At 36.7% G+C, this 20,411-nt stretch overlaps 1 protein-coding gene across 2 annotated transcripts in view; it reads left to right on the top strand.

Annotated features, from left to right (window-relative positions):
- The window catches only part of LOC128855915 (uncharacterized), a 311,903-nt gene that overhangs the window by 141,811 nt on the left and 149,681 nt on the right, over positions 1-20,411 (top strand). For both annotated transcript variants that reach the window (XM_054091156.1, XM_054091155.1), the window contains one exon: positions 13,171-14,040. In XM_054091156.1, the coding sequence (XP_053947131.1) occupies positions 13,171-14,040 (870 nt within the window). The remainder of the gene's footprint in view (positions 1-13,170; positions 14,041-20,411) is intronic.

Raw genomic sequence — 20,411 nt, 5'->3', positions numbered from 1 at the left:
ACCTGGCAGGTTCCAACATTTTCGACGCTTAGGATTATCAGAACAGATCCATTTTTCATCATCAGTGACGATCCGATGCAGAAAACCTTTTAGTTTCTGTCGTTCAAGAATCATCTCTCACGTCACCAAACGTCTCTCGATATCCCTCTCCTTCAATTGATGTGGCACCCAGTTACCTGCTTTCTGGACCATTCCTACCGCGAGCAAATGTTTACCGACGATTCATCTGTCAACACCCAACTCTTTAGACATATCATCAAGGGTTCGATATGCGTCTTCATCCAATAATTGTTGTAGTTGAGTATCTTCGAATTTTTTTGGTACCCACTCGCGATCTTTATCACTCACGTCGAAATTGCCACTTTGGAAGCGTCGAAACCACTCTTGTTGTATTTGATGGAGCGTGATTACCGTAAATACGAGTATTGATCAATATACGACAGGTTTCAGCTACACTTTTCTGAATGTCAACTACTGCGATCGGAACCTTACAAATACACCTTCAAATCACCAGTATATTACTAGAGCGAACACAAAAATAGTATCAGCAGCGACACGTATTTTACGAGGGCGGAAACTTATTCCCATATCGAGTACCTTCAGTGAAATGGTTGATTATACAAACCGAATGCTTTTATACTTATGCCATTTTACACTCAACCCTCCCGTCAATGCTGAAGAATTGGTTCACGTACTATTTCAATGGTCGGTACGCGCCAATCATCATTCGAGACCAAAACTCAAAACAGAAGAGGATAAAGCAAGAGCAGTGTCCTATCACCCTTGCTTTTCAACTTCTATATGTCGCAGCTCCCCCAGCCACCAGAGGGAGTCACCCTGGTCTCCTATGCTGACGATTGTTCGATAATGGCGTCCGACAATGACATCGTTGGCCTGTGTTCCAAAGTGAACGAATGTCTCGCCAGAGTTAGGACTCTGCGTGGAAAAAATAATAAAATTATATTTTTTCTGAGCAAGAGCTCCTTTGTTGAATTCGTCTATTTCAGAATTAATCTTATATTTTAATGCTTGGATCTATTTATACTATTTCTAAATACAATTTGGTTTGAGATATGTTTACATGTTTTTATATTTAGCTGTTATCATGGTATTGTTTAGTCTCTGCATATATTTGTATTTTAATGCTTACATGTGTTTATTGTATGAAGAGACAAAGACCATGTTTATATTGTTTATCATTATTGTTTGGAAACAATGATAATGTATGTTTGCAGTGTATGTATGTAGTGTAGTGTATGTGTCAACGTCGTTAACTCCAGCGAGAAATGCCCTCACTGTGAGGAATCTCCAACTTACCCGAACTAAGTCTACGGTGACTCTCTTTACCACATGGATAAACGAGATTAAACTACAACTAAAGGTCAAAGGTGATGACACACCAATCCCGACTGTTAACAATCCCAAAATTGTGGGAGTAACCTTCGAATCTCCAACTTCCCCGAATTAAATCCATCGGATTCTCTTCACCACCTGGATAAAGGAGGTGAAACTGCAACTAAAAGTCAAAGTCGATGGCACACCAATCCCGACTGTTAACAACTCCAAAATTTTGGGAGAAGCTTCCCTTCTCTGCGCACATAACCCCAATTGCCACTAAAGTCCAACACCTAGGTCCTCAAATCGCTTGTCGGTAGCACTTGAGGCAAAGATAAATAAATTTTGCTGCCGACATTTAAAGCAACTGGCCGCCCGATTCTGAACTATGCTGCGACCTTCTGGTGGCCCGGAACTAGTAGTTCGTTCTGGATTAAGCTTCAGATCTGTCAAAATACTGCAATCAGGACAGCCTCGGGATGCGTCCTGATGTACCCCGTGAAACACCCTCATAATGTGTCATCAATGCTTCCCGTCAGGGAGCACAATAAAATGCTCAGCAAACAGTTTCTGTTTGAGTGCAGTTTCACACCTGGAGACACCTGCTAGAACCTGAGCCGCATCTCAGGCACGCCAAAAAGCATCTCTTTAACTATTGCAAAGATCCAGGGCAAAACGAACTTACAACTGCATACAGACAGACGCTAAATGACATTCATCGGGAGGCACTTACCACCTTCCCGATCTCTAAGTGCCGTCAGCGGAGTCCAACCACCGCCTATTGCAGATGAAGAACTTCAGCTACCCCGAGAGACCTCCGCAAGTTTGGCCCAATTACGTTCTGGCTACTGTGACAGACTAAACTCTTACCTATCGAGAATCGATTGCGACATACTCAATATATGTCCAGTATGTGAGGGTACACCGTGGGATACTAACCACCTTTTCACATGCTCCATCAAACCCTTTCATCTAACACCGCTTTGCCTCTGGACCCAACCTGTCGAAACATCAGGTTTCCTGCGTCTACCGTTATATGAGCTAGACGAAGGCGACCGGTAACTACATTGCACTGACAGGGTGAAGTAAGCTGCAACAACAACAACAACAACAAAAATAACACGTTTTTATGCTATGGCTTATGTAGGTCCATAAGTCCTTATTTTTTGTTTTTTTTTAAATATTTTTACTCAAATTAGGGACAAGTGCTTTTTGTCCATGGAAATTCATTCGAAAATGTAACGCATTGGCAGGGTAGACAAATAGTAAATACAAAAAATGTAAAAAATTTGTTCTTAATTTTTCTGGCCATAGGAGAAATTTAAGCATAGAAAGCAAAGGATTAAAAAAAATCTTTTTTGCACTGAAATTTAAAAGAAATTTTGAGATTTCATCCTTTGGACGATGTTGAAGATCGCTAATATGGCGTTTTGTTTTTGTTTTTGATTTGTTATTTTTGTTTTTTTTTTTTTTGGTTTTGTGGTTTTTTACTATTTTCTTATGTTTCTATTTTGCACTTGTTTTTTGTTTTATCATATAAATATTCATGAAAACTAAATGCGTGTGGCGCATCTCTGGGAGAAAAATCCTTCCTAACTTCCTATTAGCGGCGTTTCAGTTAAAGCGCGTGCTTATTAAACTTCCCAACTCTTTTTAAAGCTTTGCTAAGCTATCGATTTGTATCAAAACAAAAAAACCAAACGCAAAAAAGTTGCGAAAAAAATATAAACATTTTAATAAAGTTTCATATGGACTAACCCGCGACTCCGCCGTTCATTGATGCCAACGAATGAACTCACTTATTTTACGATTTTACGAGCATTTGGATTTGTAGTGTTGTTGCATGCTACATATTGCACGCTGGTTGCTGCTGCATGCAGCACTAAGCCCAACATAAGCCGCAAACGGGGCACGAGCAAACAATTTCACTAATGGAAGAGCAGTAAAGACAGTAGCGGCGGAGGCGCTGGCAGCAGTGCTGTTGTTGGCGGATGCATTTCACACGCACACATTTAAAAGCGTATAGTTATACTCCATTCATACTAGATCCAGCAGCAAAAACATGAGCAAAACAACGCAAATTAACACATCCACACGCACGCACACACGCTCAATTTTTTCACCCACAACTGTCGCATCGCTGCATTGCATGGCTGCTGTGGAGATCTCAATGGAAATTGCATGCCGAAATGATTTCTTTATGAACAACAACAACTACAGCTACAAAATGTGGAATAGCAAGCCGGCGCAATAAGAATAGTAGCTGTAAAATGCAACAACAATAAGGCAAAGAAAACCGTCAACTGATAGAGAGTTGCAGCAGTGCCGCCAACAATGCAAGCAATGCAGGGGTAAATAAAAGTCAAAGGTGCTCTGGACAGTGGGCATAGGGATAAATTGTTTGAAATATTTTATGGAGAAGAGAACATCAAATTGAGGACCACATTTTGGTTTTATGACTATCTGGTTTCCGCGAAGGCCTGCGTCTGTTTGATGGCTGCTATAAAAAGCTCCTTACTCGCAAAATGCATGTCGCTTACTACCTCAAAATTCCGATACTACTTAAAATCTAGCAAAGGGTGAATATTTCTAAATTGCTTTCATATTCTTTTACATTAGCTGCTTTTATGAGAATCGTGGGTTACACTGGTTTACAAGTTAAAAAAAAAAATTGCCCATTTGACTCTGTCTTCTGATGTAAAATTGGCTGAGAATTCGATTACTCAGTGAAGCATAAGAAGCCAAAATATGATCCTTAGGGAAGCAAATAAGCATTTTAGGGACAGAAATACAAAAGTGACAAGTGATCATTCTATGATCAAAAAGTACCGCGACTTGTTGACTGATGTTGACTGTTTTCTTCGATTGCCAAGGCGTAGTGCACCATGAGTACCTTCCATCGGGCCAGACAGTCAATAAAAAATATTATTGTGCTGGATGATTTGACCAAATACCAAGTAAATACCATCGTGCAAACACCGTATTCACCTGATATCGCCCCGTGCGACTTCTTTTTGTTTGCCAAGTTGAAGTTACCACTTCGCGGAAGGAGATTTCAGTCGATAGAGGAAATCAAAGAGAATGCGACGAAGGAGCTGAATGTCATCCCTTTGTCGGCCTACGAGCGGTGCATGGAGGACCTGAACTACAATAGTTAAACGTTGGCACATGTGTGTTGCTTCAGACGGGTCATATTTTGAAGGAGATAAAATAAATTTGCCTGAAATTTAACTCTGTTTTGTTTTATTCAAACATTCCTGGTACTTTCAGATCATAGGGTATGTAAATGTAGAAAGGAATTTTTCACCAAATTTATTTATTCTTGAAATTTCTTTTTACTTTTTTAATTAATAAAAAAAACTACTACTTCATTGCGACCAAACAACTGGAACCTCCAGCATAAAGAAATTTTTAGAAAGTTCTTGTTTTTTAATTATATTTAACTTAAATAATAAAAAAAAAAAAAAATTTAAATAACATAAAAAAGTTTCAATTATTCTTAGGTACCTCAACAAAACCAGTTTTTATAAACTGGAATGTTTGAACTAAATCACATTTTCTTATAATAAATTTCAATTTCATAAATTTTTATAACTTTGTTTCTTAATTGTTTTTTTTTACATTTGATTCTTATCTTCAAATATAGTAAAATACGTAGCAATTTTTGAGTACCAGGAAAAGCTGGAGCTCCTAATTTTATTTTGTTGTTTTTTAATATTTTCGTTTTTTCAAATATTGTTTATTTTGTTTTTATATTTTTTATGTTTTTTAATGCTTTTTATTTTTTAAATAATTTTTTACTCTTTTTATTATTATGGTTTTTTTTAGTTTTTGATGTTATTTTTATTTTATTCAAATTTATTTGAGATTTTTCTGGCATCATATACAAGTTTTTGTTTTTTATAAATACTTTTTTATAATTTTTTTTTAAATTTTTTTATTAATTTTTTACTTTTATTTTTTATTTTTTCGATTACTTTTTTTATTTAATTTTGGAACTTTTTATTACACGATTTTTTTATTACTTGAATTTTTATATTTTGTTAATTTTTTTTTTGTTAATTTTTTTTATTTTTTTTAATTTTTTTATGTTTTATTCAAAAAAAGAAAAAAATTCAAATTGGTTCAAGATTTTTCTGGCATCATATACAAGTTTTTGTTTTTTATAGGTACTTTTTTTATAATTTAAAACACATTGTTTTTATTTTTTTATTAATTTTTTATTTTATTTTTTGAATTGCTTTTTTTATTTAATTTTCGAACATTTTATTGCTCGATTTTTTTTAATACTTGAATTTTTTGATTAAATTTTATATTTTGTTTATCTTTTAATTTTTTTGAATATTTTTATGTTTTATTAAAAAAAATTTATTCAAATTGGTTTTAAATTTTTGGGCATCACCTATAGTAAGAGACTAGTTCTTAATTCTGTTTTAAATATTTTTTTTAATTTATTTAATTTTTACTATTTTATTTAATATTTAAGATTTTTATGTTTTTTGTTTCATTTTTATATTTTTGAATTTTTTTATGTTTCATTAAAAAAAATTTTATTCGAATTTATTTGAAAAATAAATAATTAACAATTTTTTTTTATAATTTCTTTTTTGTTTTTTTATTAATTTTTTATTTTATATTTTTATTTGTTTTTTATTTTTGGTTTTCGAAGTTTTTATTGCTCGATTTTTTTTTATAACTTGATTTTTTTTTATTTAATTTTTATATTTTGTTAATCTTTTATTTTTTTAAATTTTTTTTGTGTTATTAAAATGAAAAATTTATTCACATTGGTTTTAGATTTTCTGGCGTCAGCTATAGTTGAGAGACTTTGTTTTTTACTTTGTTTATAATTTTTTATTTAATTTTTATTTATTATTCAATTTTTATGTTTTCGTTGTTTTTTATTTAATTTTTATATTTTTTTGAATGTTTTTATGTTTTATTAAACATTTTGTTTTACTCAAATTTATTTGAGATTTCTGGCATCAGTATAAAAAGGTTTTTTTATTTTTTTTTTATCATTTATTCTTTATTTTTTTTATCATTTAGTTTTTATTTATTTCGTTCTTATTTAATTTTTTATTTCCTGAATTTTTCTATTTCATTTTTATATATTTTGAACATTTTGATTTTTTGAATTTTTTTATAAAACATAAGAAAAAATATTCAAATTGGTTTGAGATTTTTATTATTATTTTATTATTTGTTTATGAATTTTTTTTATTAATTTTATATTTTATTGCTTGAATTCTTTGTTTGTATTTAATTTTCGAACTTTTTATTGCTCGATTTTTTTATTACTTGAAGGTTTTTTATTTAATATTTATATTTTAATTATATTTAATTTTGTAAGTGTTTTTGGTTTTTGCATCACCTATAGTATAGAGACAATTTTTTTACTTATTTTATAGTTTTGTTTATTATTTCTTATTTAATTTTTTATTTTATTAATTTTTTGTTTTTTTTTTTTGAATTTTTTTATTTTTATAAAAATTGATTTGAGATTTTCCTGGCATCCTCCATAGTATGAAGACGTGTTTTTTACTATTTTATATATTTTTTATTTACGCTTTTATTTTTGTTTTAATGTTTTTTTATTTTAATTTTTTTATTTAATTTTTTATTTCTTGAATTTTTTTATTTCATTATTATATTCTTTGAACTTTGTGATTGTTTGAATTTTTTGTATGTATTCAAATTGATTTGAAAATTGTCTGCCATCTCCTATAGTATCGAGACTAAAAACCTGCGACTTTGTCCTTTCGAATACTAATTAAGACTTTGCATTTCTCCGTGTGTATTAGGTCTTTATTGAACATTTATTGTAGTTCTAACAATCAAACACCAAAAACAAAAACAGTTCAGGATATTTAATATTCTCGTTCAAATCAGAAATTCCATAAAAACTGCAAATTGTATTATTACGAGTTTATTATAAAAACTGTGATATTGTCTAAAAAAAAGTAAATTATAGTCAAAACTACGAATATGGCAACATTCGTCCTAATTGACTGGAATGACTCGAAATTATTGCCGGTCAAGAATTTACACTTCAGAGGCGTTCCCCTTTTTTGCGTTATTAGTCTGATCAGTGACTAGTCTTATTATCCATTAGCCTCTTAAGCATGGAAAAATGCACTTTATCCGGGCCTTATAATCTAAACTCTGCTACTGGTATTCTTCGAACTTACGCGTACTTTTCGGAAGTAACTTTTTAGTAGGCCTTTAGCCTAGTTCAGTGGCTTCTGCTCTGACAGGTCTAGAAAATGCGATCGGGATTGGCATCCACTCAGAAGTGCTGCAGCGAAACCTAAGCCTAAGACTACCTGACTTTTGAAGTGTATTTCAAGCTGAGTTAAGCTGTGGTATGAAATAGGCTGTATTTCAAGTCAAGGGCTCGTCCGTTCTAGCACAACCGATAGCCATCTGATGTGACAGTCCAGCTGCTATAAAATCTCTACAGTTTCAAGGTACTTCATGGGAATCGAATGTATAGCTTTTCTAAATGAGCTGACTAAACACTGCACCACAAACGTTGACTGGGTTCCAGAGATATTCCTGGAAAGTGCATCGCAGCAGAGCTGCCAAGAGGGAGAACTGCTCTTAAGTCCGTCAGCTCTAACCAATATGTGGGCATCCCCTTGTCTTCAAGTCCTGTGTCAGGTCGGTCTACATCACACAGTCCAACAGTAGATGTGCCACGGAGCCTACCTGTGAGGTAGCTATACATATCTGGCCTAGAAGGTGTGAACACGGAACTAAGTCTCTCATTAATCCCGACCGACCATCCAGTAATGCAGTAGCTGGTATTATCGCCGGGCACTGCCTAATTGCAGTACATGTAAAGCGTATGGAGTTTCCTTAAAATGACTGGTGTCGCAGCTGCAGGAACGAGAAGGAGGTGAAGAGTGTTGTACACTTTTTCTGCCGCTGTCCTGCTTTTGCCGGAGCGCGACATCACTTTCTCAACTTTTACTTCTTTGGCCTGAAAGGCCTAGAATCTGCAACCATCCACAATTTTTCATCGTTTATCAGAGAGACAAAGGGGTTCATCAGATCGGGATTTAGAGTGTGAGGCTTCGCCTAAACGAGTGGTATGATAGTGCCCTTCAGGCCTAAGTGGGCCCATTTACATTCTTATGGTGGGTGGCACCCAGCGTAACCTAACCTAGACTCACCGGTGTATCCAATACCTAGAATTAATTATCTCATTTCATGGCAAACAGAATTTCTCAATATAACCAGCCGTACTCACTGTGCAAAAGCAATGCTGAAACAATAAACCTGTTGATGTTTCCAAGCATTAAGAACATACATCAACAATGGTGCAGGGTCTACGCTCCTGCCGATAGGCACGAAATAAAGAAACGAATAAAATTACAGGGAATGAGTACTTGAAATAACAAAGACTTCCCACAGTCAATTCGGTTGCGCGCGTCTGGCACAGCGAGTTGATATAATAACCCAAAAACGGCAGGAGTAACACAAGAATTTCAAAGGTCACAATGACCTTCCCCGCCAATGGTATGGTAGCCACCGTTCAATTACAAGAGTCACAAAAACTGACAACGAAGCAATGCATCAGCTTTGTAATATCTTCTCTCCGTGACAGTTGCCATTAAAAGAAGAATGACTTTAAAGGATTTTTAAATGCACCAAAGGGAACGAAAACAGCAAAAACAATTTCCATCCATATTGCCAAAGGATTAAGCGAAGAATATGAAAAATTCTTTTGTGCACATTTGCAATTTTTCTTTACCTGCCCCGCTTCATACCCCCATTTTCGCATTTCTGCGGCCAAGTTTCCGTAAAATAAATCAAAAACATTTACGCCACTTGACGCAGCGTTCAAAGCGAGTGTGAAGTGAATGGAAACCAGAAGAAATCAAGACTGAAATAACCCAAAGCAACAGGAATTAAAAAAGGGGCACTCTTAAATGAAAGAAAAAATAGAAAAAAACTAAATAAAAAGAAGCCGCCTAACAAAGGTGAAAAAGCGCAAAGTGCTGGGCGGACAATGGCTTAATGCCTCAACTGTTTTGAATGCGAAGGTGCGCTCAAATACACACATCCGCTTACATACACAAACACATGTGCGCCTGCGGTCTGTGGTGAAAACTGTGGCGCTCTGGAAAAAGAGTAGTAGCTCGGTAATCAAGTGTACTAGTACTGAACTAGTCGTTAGTTGACCAGTTAGTATCAGTTTGCTTTGCAGCTGTCGTAGTTCGTCTTTTAGCTTTTTTCACTGCTAGCAATGGGTGTTTTGAACACGGCAATACCCTACGAAATGCCATTATAGCGATTAACGAACTTGCAAACCTCTGCCTAGTCAATCTTAAACCAGCTACTGAACTAGTTTACAATGGACAACAAAAGCAATTGGCTGACGCCATCAATATTTGTATTCGTCTTGTACTCAGTTTGTGGAAATATTTATTATGCATACATGTCAAGTGGTTCATTTTGCAACTAGTACAATTACGACCACTTACGTACTAGTCTGACTTTTTCCTTCAAATACCGCTTCATAAACTAAATAGCAAGCTTGCTCGTGCTTAGTTTGGCCTCGCACTGCAGCGTGTGCACTACGCATTTTGTGAGTGTATAGCGGCTGCCAGCTGGACTCTGGCTAAAACGCGCATTGTGAACTGAATTCAAAGCGGTTGTTAAAGATGCAGCCATAAAATGCAATGTTTAAAATTTTTTCGGACTAGTTGCAATCTAGTTGCAGACTAGTCCCTACCCGAATTATGCTAAATTCGAGCCAATTTGATTTACTGCCGAGTATAAATTTACACTCGTACATTTGTACTAACATGCTAAGGTATGCATGCGTATGTGTGTGTGCATGTGTGGCAGACACAAAAGGTGTGGTACTGCGCCCCGCTGTATGCACTTTCAAATCAGAATGTAGTGCTGCGTGGCAGGATGTATGCATTTATGTATTTTTTGTGTGGCAAAAAACTAGCAAAGAAATAGTGAATGAACTTCAAGTTCAATATGAAATCAATGCGCGTCTGGCGGCATCGAGTGTGTTTGTGCGGCACTTGTGCGGCACTGCATACTTTTAGGCGTGCAAAAAAGCGTGAAAATCGAATTGTCTATGGAACGCACGGTGGGTTGCTGTGAATCAAAATGTAGTAGGCGGAATGAAGAGGATAAAAAAAAATGAAATGTTGTATCAGAATAGCCTTCAGGGACGGAATTTTAATTTTATTAAATGGACGCACGCAATTTTTTATTTAAATTACCACAGAAAATCTACCAGTTTTTCGTGTACCTAAAATTGAGTAGAAGGATTCCTTGCACACATTTTTCCATTTTCATTCATCCAAGCATCCACTTCCAACCCACTGTGCAGCGGTAATGATTGTAGAAAGCTTCGTGTGAACGGAAGTTAAAGACAACAAAGGATGAAAGTTTGAAGTGAATAACATACAATGGAATATGATTTCACCGGCAATGATGCAGCCTTGGCTGTGGCATACCGTTCGCTCTCACCTCAGGCCAGCTTCGAAAGCTTAGCAGATAGTGCATTGGAATAGAGATTAAACGCGTTCGATAAGATTTGCAAATGCTGGCATGAATAAATATTAAGTTCGATGTTAGTGATTGCAAAACAAAGTCAAAGAGCAAAAGCAAGCGCAAATTTAAAAGTCGAGTGAACTGCCAAAGTTTTGTGGCTGAAGTGAAATATGGAGATGACAGCTCCTTCATAGAAGTCGTTACTTTGCTGTGAATTTAAAAGCTTGCAAATTTTTGAAATTGCTTAATTTTGTGTTTTAAGTTGCATTCTTAAATGCTTTTCGAAATACAGGAATTTTCGACTACCTGGTTTTCTGAAATATTTTTATATGTCTAACTGTAACTGTAAAAGTGGATTCTATCTGAGTAGTGGCTAAAACAATGGCGTAGATTTTAGTTTTAATAATTACTGAAATAATAGCGTTTGCCCCCTGCCTCAGCCCTGTAGACTATTTTTGTGATATCTTTACCATCTAACTAAGAGGAGGTCCTAAACTCTTGATTTGTCTCATCGTCATCATCGGCATCTTTTGGCACTACAGATTTTTGTGAGCTTTGACCTGCTGCACGTGGAACCTCCATACATCGCGATCGCTCTTCACTTTTTTCCAGTTCCTTATCCCAAGTTTATTGATGCCCTCTTCTAATTCGTCGGCCCATCTTGGTTTCGGTTTTAACCATCTTAACCGGTGCGTTTATCCTTAGAAACTTTGAGTTCATCCTCTCGTCGACGGATCAGTGTGTGCCCTCGCTTAGTCTAAGCGGAACTTTCTCCATCCATATTCCATCAAGAGAAGAGTGGGCCGGGGGCAACACTTGGGGACAGGGCCTGGTTAACCTGTTTACGGAGGTAGTCTGTAAAGAGCTGCCCATCAAACTCAAATTCAGGTTACCGGATCACTACAGTGTATTCCAAGCTGAGATGGCCGCAATCAAAGAAGCAGCTGACTGGTTACTTGCTTTTTGTTTTTTTCCTTGTTCACCCCACTCGGAAGCATAGGACCTCGACAATACTCAGTCTTGCGTTGGCTACTTACTTGCGTAATAAATGTTAAGAAGGTAAATATTTACTCCGATAGCCAAGCGGCAATTAGAGCCCTAGGCTCTATTATGGTACACTCGAACCTGGTCAGGGAATGCCTGGTCTCACTTTCGATTACATCAGAATTCTTCGACATAAGGATAATCTGGGTACCTGGCCATAGTGACATTGCGGGAAACTGCGAAGCCGACGAGCTGGTTACACAAAGGACTTGTGGGGTAGTGTGCCCGCGAAAGGAGAGAATCGGGATCCCCTCGACAACCTGCGCTCTACTCCTGGAAGGATGGGCTTTGCACCAACTAAGCGAGCGCTGGGCAAGTACACGAACGTGTTAGGTTGCGGAATCCTTCTGGCCACGTTTGGATCGGAGGCATTCGAGGGATATTCTGAGGATGACAAAATCTCAGCTCTCAAATTTTGTGGGCATCCTTACGGGGCACTATCCGCGGGGCATACATGCCGGAATTACTTCGAGTCCTTTTTGCGTCAACTGTAGTGGGATAAGGTGGAATCGTTGACAGCAAGTATTGATATCAAAAATCTGATGCACTTCACTAGCAGCATAAATCGGCCAACACAGCCGCAATCCCCGATAGTTTTTTTGACAGAATGTACTTTGACAGACCTTTTGTAATGAGCCGTAGCTGTTTCTGGAAATAACTCATCTGCTCAGTTTCAAGCGCCTAAGAGTTAGTGCCCCGATGAGGCAATCATCTGTTAAGATAATTTGTAAAGATGTCTGCACACTCATGCATATAAGTTTCCACACAAAAGTATTAATAATTGAGATTTTCTCCGCAGCATTAGAGCATTGCCCGTAACTCAAGTAGTTTATGGTCATTCTGCAGCGCCTTATGCTATGCTATAAAAGTTAGGTGGTCATCAATCGCCAATGTTTTTATTTGATCTGCTCTGTTTGTCTATATGTGTGTGTGTGTATGTTTGTAGTATATAACCATAGCTTCACATTTATTCAAACTCAAACTTATATTTATTTTGCTTTCTCTCTTTCTGCTCTTCATTACATGCACGCACACAATCACACATCGCAATTAACATCAACATCAACAATCAACAACTGCGGCGGCACTAACTACAACAAACAAACAAAAAACAACAACAACAACCACGATGATGATGATGATGACAACAACTTTATAAATGTGCTTGAACTGGCCACTCAAACCGCCACACACGCGCACACGCACACATGCACGCAAATAAATGCAAATGCAAATGAAAATGCAAAATTCACAAAAAAAAACAAGGATGTGGAGAACTTTTCCGCTTTGGCGCATACAACGATCATCCTGGCAAATGTAATTCTTAAAACTGAGGAAATTTATTTAGTAAATCACATCAAACTTTATTTGAAAAACCATCCGGCGGCGGAGGAGCGCGAACGTGAGCGCAACCGAAACCAGCAGCAACAACAACAGCGACAGCAGCGCACCGCACATTGGCTGCTCGACGACGGCCCATCGACATCTTCGGCAGCGGCGCGTGCAGCCGCCACAGCCTCCGGCACTGGACTTGGTGGACCTGCGTCGAGTGGCAGCATAAGTGAAATTAACTATTTCGCAAAAGTTTTGTGCGAGAAGCTGGAGAATTGTCTCGACACCGTCACTGCTAACGCCGCCACCTCCAGCGCCTGTGGTGATGTGGCCTACTATCACTTGGCTTGCCGTTTCGTAGCTGCTTTGCATGAGGTCTGCTGTCGTTCTCGCCACAAGGACGCGTTGCAATCAGTTTTTCGTTTAGTGTTGGCCGAATCGGCATTGCTCGATAAGTACTGTAACTTCCTAACGATGGTACAGTGGCAGAGGAGTGACGAAGAGCGAGATGATGATGGTAATACAGCTGTCATAGAAGGCTTTGTTGTCGGTGGTAGTGCTGATATGTCGTCGCCGTCGTCGACGCAGGCGGTGCAGCTGCAGTTGGAAGTCTTGAAACTTTTGTCGGCCATGAAATTGTTAGATCCGGTGGTGATGTTGCAAATGCTAAAACAACAAAAACATTGCGTACAGCGGCTACAACTACAACAGCCACATAAATGGCAAGTGGCAGCAAATAAAGAGCGACTGAAGTGGTGCGCCAACATGCAGAGGACACTTCTGAGTGAAATTTGCCAGCAAAATGTAAGTGGCAAGTTGGGACTGATGACAACTGTCAGTATAAATTGGAGGGGCGCATGAAAGTTACTTTTTGTGCAAGCAGCGGGGGATGTGGTGCACGGGAAAGTGGCTTGCATGTAGAGCAAGTTTGCATATGTGTGAGTAGAAGCGATTGAAATTTCCATGCGTGGGTGTGTGTGTGTGTGGGTGTTTGATGAGCGAGTTGTAGACCATTAAATTAATTTGAATTCCGAAAAGTGTCCTGCTCTTCGCCGATCGGGCGCATTTGTTGCAAGTAGGTGGGAATTGCAAATCATATAGGTGTGTGTGTGTATGTAAATATGCGCTGCTTGTAGGCTCGTTACTCAGAGAACTGCACACAACTAACTCAAACAAGTTTTAAACTCTTCTGGGCGTAAAAGTTGTAATTTTGTGGTTTTTGCTTTTGATTTGCGTTCCTCTGTGCGGCGAATGGTTGCTTGTGGTTGGGCGATGCTATGGATATTATGACGACGTGATCGTGTAAAGGAAATGAGCAGATTAATTAGTTCCTCTGTGTTATTATACACTCAGTTAAAATTATTATTTTATGACTATCGAAGCTGAACTATGGATTTAAAGCAAGAAATTCTTAGCTATGCGATGCGGTGGGGTGGTAAATGCGGTGGGGGCTCTGGTATTCTTGCATACACAACTACGGACGACACAAATAATATTTTATTGCATTTCGAATTTTTCTTTTTATACCTCGCTAAAAATGCGCCAACAATGCGGTCTGAAAGGTTAGAAGTATGTGAAATCGTCAGATTACCGTGACAGGGACCGTAATCATTATGAGTTATATCAAAAAAACATATTTCTTTATTCAATACACCGCGTTACAAACATTCTGTCCTATGAACCAAATATAATTTTTCGGAAAAGGGATAAAAAATAAAAACACACGTGTATCGGCGATTTTCATGTACACGTCGCAATCTTTTTTTTTGTATTTTGTAACTTTAAACGAGCAATTCTTGTCTGCATATCTGTATAGCCACACGATCTCAGGATTAGCTTAACGGATTTGAATGAAATTGGGCACACAGATAGTGTATCACATTTCTAGACTTTTCACTTAGGTGTTGCCACTGACAATGTTTCACAGGGTTGCCACCTGTTGGAAATTAACCTTCCTACGGTCTTCGGGTCATTTTTGATCCATTTCAGGAAAAAAATTAAATTTTTTCAAGAACCAAATTTTTTCAGGACTTGATGTTTCGTGACTTTTTCTAATTTATTATATTTTATATAATAAGCGTAAACTAAAATAAAAATAATTTAGGCTCTGTCGCGTAGAAATTTTTATACATCTACGACCCTTGGGTCAAATTTGACCCAACGTATAAATCAGACGTTAATTGAATTAAATTTATTTGCTAATTGCAAATTTTCGGCTCAGCGGTTGCATTGTGTTATTTAATCTGCTTTTATTGAGTTCACAGTAAACATAAATTTAAAAGCACGTGCTTTGTTTGGTTATTCGACTATTTATTTCGTAACGATGAGTGAAAGTGAATTCTCTTTGGCCGCGTTTTCGGATGATGAGGAATCATGTTCCGAATTCGAAGATCATGTTGAGGTTGCAGATTCTTCCGACAGTGATTTCAGTGATGACGAAAATTCTCTTGTGCCTTCTCAAATGATGTCGCCAAAAAATGGTCAAATAAACTTTTCAAAAACCCCTATTGTAATAAGTGCCGGAAGAGCTTCAAGAGAAAATATTTTCAGCTTGATTCCTGGACTAACGCGTTACTCGTGCTCACGAATTACCGAAAAAGAAATTTCTAGCTTTGAACTATTTTTTCCACCTCCTTTGATACGTACTATATTGACCTGCACAAACATTGAGGGAAAACGAATATGCGGTGAAGAATGGCTCGATATTGAAAACATCGAACTATTAGCATTTATTGGATTGCTAATATTAGCTGGCGTTTTTCGATCAAATAACGAAAGCTGTGAAAGTCTTTGGAACCCTGAAACCGGAAGACCAATATTCGCTGCAACTATGCCTGTGAAGACTTTCAAAAAGATATCGAGAGTGATAAGGTTCGACAACAGGGAAACTCGAAGTGAACGAAGATCGTTGGATAAATTTGTTCCTATACGTGATTTGTGGAATCAATGGGTTGAGATATTACCTAAGCTTTACAATCCAACGGAAAACGTGACCATCGATGAACAATTAGTAGCTTTCAGAGGAAGATGTCCATTCCGCCAGTACATGCCAGCAAAGCCTGCAAAGTATGGAATCGAATTTTGGGTACTTTGTGATTCAACAACGAGCTATGTTTGGAACATCCAACCTTACACTGGCAAGGCAATCGGAAGAACGCCCGAAAAAAATCAAGGCATGCGTGTTGTTTTTGATTTGATTGAAGGGCTAAAAGGACATAACCTCACAACCAACAATTTTTTCACGTCTTATCAATTGGCACAAAAATTATTAGAGAAACGTATTACGATAGTAGGAACAATACGCAAAACAAGCCCGAACTACCACCAGACTTAGTGAACATAAAAAGAAGACCACTAAATTCATCAATCTTCACTTTTACCGAACAAATAACTCTCGTTTCGTACATACCTAAGAAGAATAGAGCTTTGATTCTACTTAGCACTCTACACCATGATTCAAAAATTAGTAATCGTCGGGATAAAAAGCCAGAAATAATACTGGACTACAATAAATGTAAAGGTGGTGTAGACACATTGGACAAAGCTGTAAGCGGCTACACTTGCAAACGAATGACAAAACGGTGGCCTCAAGTAGTGTTTAGTAACATAATCGACATTTCAGCTTATAACGCTTTCGTTTTATTCAAATCCGCCAACCACACCTGGCAAGAGGGCTGTCTTACAAAGCGCCGTTTTTACTTGGGAAAACCTTGGTATGCAGCTCGTAACACCCTATATAAAAAAGCGACAAACTTTACCACGAGCACATTTTTCACTTGAAATTGCCAAAAAATACGAAAGGATTCTCAACTGGATGCACAACCATCATCATCAGGTCAATTTGAAAACACGTCGGAAAAGAAAATAACTAAAAGAAGTCGCTGTCAACTATGCCCAAAAACTGATAACAAAACAGGATTAGTTTGCGATATTTGTAATAAATATATATGTAAACAACATTCTAAAACTACTACTTTGTGTACAAACTGTCTGAAATAATTTATTTCTTTTTTCTTTCATTATTAAATACACTTTTTATTTAAAGTTTTCGTTATTCATGAATATCTTTTTGTTATTGAATAAACGTTTTTGTTAAAGTTTGTATTATTCACATAAAAATAAAATAAAAGTTTTCATAAATATATTTATAAAAAAATATGATAATGGAATAAATATATTTGGATTTTCATTTTTATTTAAGATACCCATTTAATGGAAAAAAACCTAACAGTAAAAATAATCAAAAACCAAGTATAAACCTTGAAAATATAGTATTGGGTCAAATTTGACCTGAAGTCCGTCCGCGTCAGTTAATTTGAAGACCGTAGGAAGGTTAAAAAAAAAATTGCATGAGATATGCCGATGTGGGTATCAAAAGAAGGGTATTTCACTCCGCATTACAATGGAGATATAAAACTCCGAATTTTTGTATTAATTTTATTATATTAAAATAAAAAATTGTTACATTAAAAATTTTAATGCTCTTAAAGAAACTTAGGCCTTATATTTTTGCGTTTGTAAGAATTTTTGTCAGTATCGCGACAAATAGACCAACAGTATTCGCCAAGCATATGCGTAATGTCTTGTCCTTTAAAGCGCGTTTCAATAGCCGCAATGTCCTGATGGAACCTTTCGCCATGTTCATCGGTACAAGCTCCTAAATCACCAGGGAAACAATCGAAATGATAGTGAAGGAAATGGATCTTTAGCGACATTAATATGCCCATTTCGCCATATGCCGAAATCATTTCTGCAACAATATTTTTATAATTGTCAGCTCGTTTGTTGCCAAGAAACTGCTCAATAACGGCAACTGTGCCTTTCCATGCACGTTGTTCGATAGCATTCAATTTTGATGAAAATTCATAACTTGCAACTATTTTTTTTATCTGCGAACCACTGAAAACACCTTAAATTATACACATCATTAAAAAAATAAAGTTACTAAAAGCCTTCTTAAAAAAAATACCTGCATGAATCTTTGCGCCGCTCAGTTTCGGAAAAATATTGCGCAACTTGCAAACCTCGCCCTCACGATCCAGTTTTTTTAACAAATTTTGATGCGACACAGAGCTTAATGTGGAGTGATGGCAAAATGATTTTCTATACTTTCTACGCCTACTTTGTAGCATGTTCGCGGCTTCCACTTAAATTCAGTGTAATGCTGATCTCTTTTGCGACCTTCCCATGTACACAAAAAGCACTGGTGGGTTGGAAATCCACGCTTAACACCCATGAGTAATCCGACCACTTTTAGATCGCAGCATATTTTCCAATTATGCTCTTGGTAGTTTATCAGCTGTAATATTAATTCCATGCCTGCGTATGTTTCTTTGAGGTTGGTGGCATATGCGATCGGGACAGCTGGATGTTTGTTACCGATATGAAGCAGCACTACTTTAAGGCGGGCACTGCATTTTTTGTAAGATGAAATATACAGAAAGACGTTTTCGCGCAACAGAAATTAAAACAATTGTCAAAGTATATGTCTCCTAGTAGCGCAACTGTCAGATGATCGGAACTTCCGGAACTGTAACAAACACACAAACGGCACAGAGTGTGTTGTATGAAACAATAAATTAAAGGTTAATAAGTTGTTTAAAAATTTGGAGTCCCTTCAAGTTATGCCGAAAATTTAGAAAAAATTGTTTTTTTTAGAAAAAAAAATTCAAGAAAATCTGAGAATTGATAATTTTTTTTTTTTTTTAATTTTACATAATACAAACATTTCCACGAGTCTGCCTGCAGAAATTCAGCGCGATTGGATCACGGAAAAAGGGTTAAAAATTGATCCAAAGTTTTCACACAGGCGGACTACGAGCTCTATATTTTATACATAAAAAGGAAAAATTCTGACGTGTACATGAAAATCGCCGATACACGTGTATTTTTATTTTTTCTCCCCTTTCCGAAAAAGTATATTTGGTTCACAGGACAGAAAAAAAGTTCGTTTTTGTAACGCAGTGATACAGTGTTGGAAAAAATAATAGAAAGGATGTGAATTTTTCTTTCTTTTGGGTATATTTCTTGGAAAATAATTTTTGCTGTTGAAGTTCATATCTTTTTATAAAGAAACAGTTTTATATATAAAAATAGAGGTACTCAACTCTTGCTACATTTTTGTAAAAAAGAAATCATGAAGTTCATTTTATTGTCCTTGGAAAAAATAATAGAAACGACGTCCTTAAAGCTAATAAGCATAAGTGTTTTTCTTTAAGATAATTAAACAAAACTTTTAAAATTGTAAACAAATTAATATTTGGTTGTTGCACCCTGGGCTTTAATAACTGCGGTGCAACGCCGGCTTATTGAGTCCACTAACTTGGCACAAACTGATGGGTTTATACTAAACCATTCTGCCTGGACTTTTTCCCACAAATCTGCTTAATTTTTTGCCTTATAGGCGGCAATTCTCTTCTTCAGAATGCCCCAAAGGTGCTCTATTGGATTCAAGTTCGGGGATTGTGAAGACCATTATACTAACTTTACATTGTTATCCTGGAACCATTTCTTCGCCAGTTTAGAGGAGTGTTTTGGGTCGTTATCTTGTTGAAACTCCCAAATCAATGGCATTTCTTCTTTGGCATATGGAAGCATAACATTATTTAAAATATTTACGTAGTCCGCAGCGCACATCTTATCTTTAATCCAGAATAAAGGACGAAAAACATCCCCAAAGTAGTATATTACCACCTCCATGCTTCACGGTCTTCAACGTGTGCTTTGGATCGTATGCAGAGTTTTTAGGTCGTCTTTCATGTACCTTGCCATCAAACCCAAACAAATTAATCTTTGTTTCATCTGAACATAATACGTTTTTCCAATTTGCACGCAGTAGATGTTTCTTTGCAGACGATAGTCTGCAGGTTATGTTTTTTCTGCTAAGGTATGGTACTTTTCTTGCACTATAGGCCTTTAATCCCCCAGATATTAATCTATTTCGGATTGTTCGACTGCTTACTGGCGCTTCTAAAACATTTTTCAATTCTTCTGAGGATAAAAATGGTTTTTTTTTCGATTCTCGTATAAGCAGTTGGTCAAACTTCTTTGATGTTGCGCGCCTTCGTCCTCGTTTTGCCACTGTAATTTTAAAATTAATCGCAGAAAATACCTTTTTTTAGCATTTCATTAAATCGGCAATCCGTGACATAGAAAGGCCATCACTTTTTAGTTTT

Source organism: Anastrepha ludens, chromosome 2 (genome assembly GCF_028408465.1).
Source record: "Anastrepha ludens isolate Willacy chromosome 2, idAnaLude1.1, whole genome shotgun sequence".
Classification (NCBI taxonomy): domain Eukaryota; kingdom Metazoa; phylum Arthropoda; class Insecta; order Diptera; family Tephritidae; genus Anastrepha; species Anastrepha ludens.
This window is presented reverse-complemented; position numbering and strand designations above follow the sequence as displayed.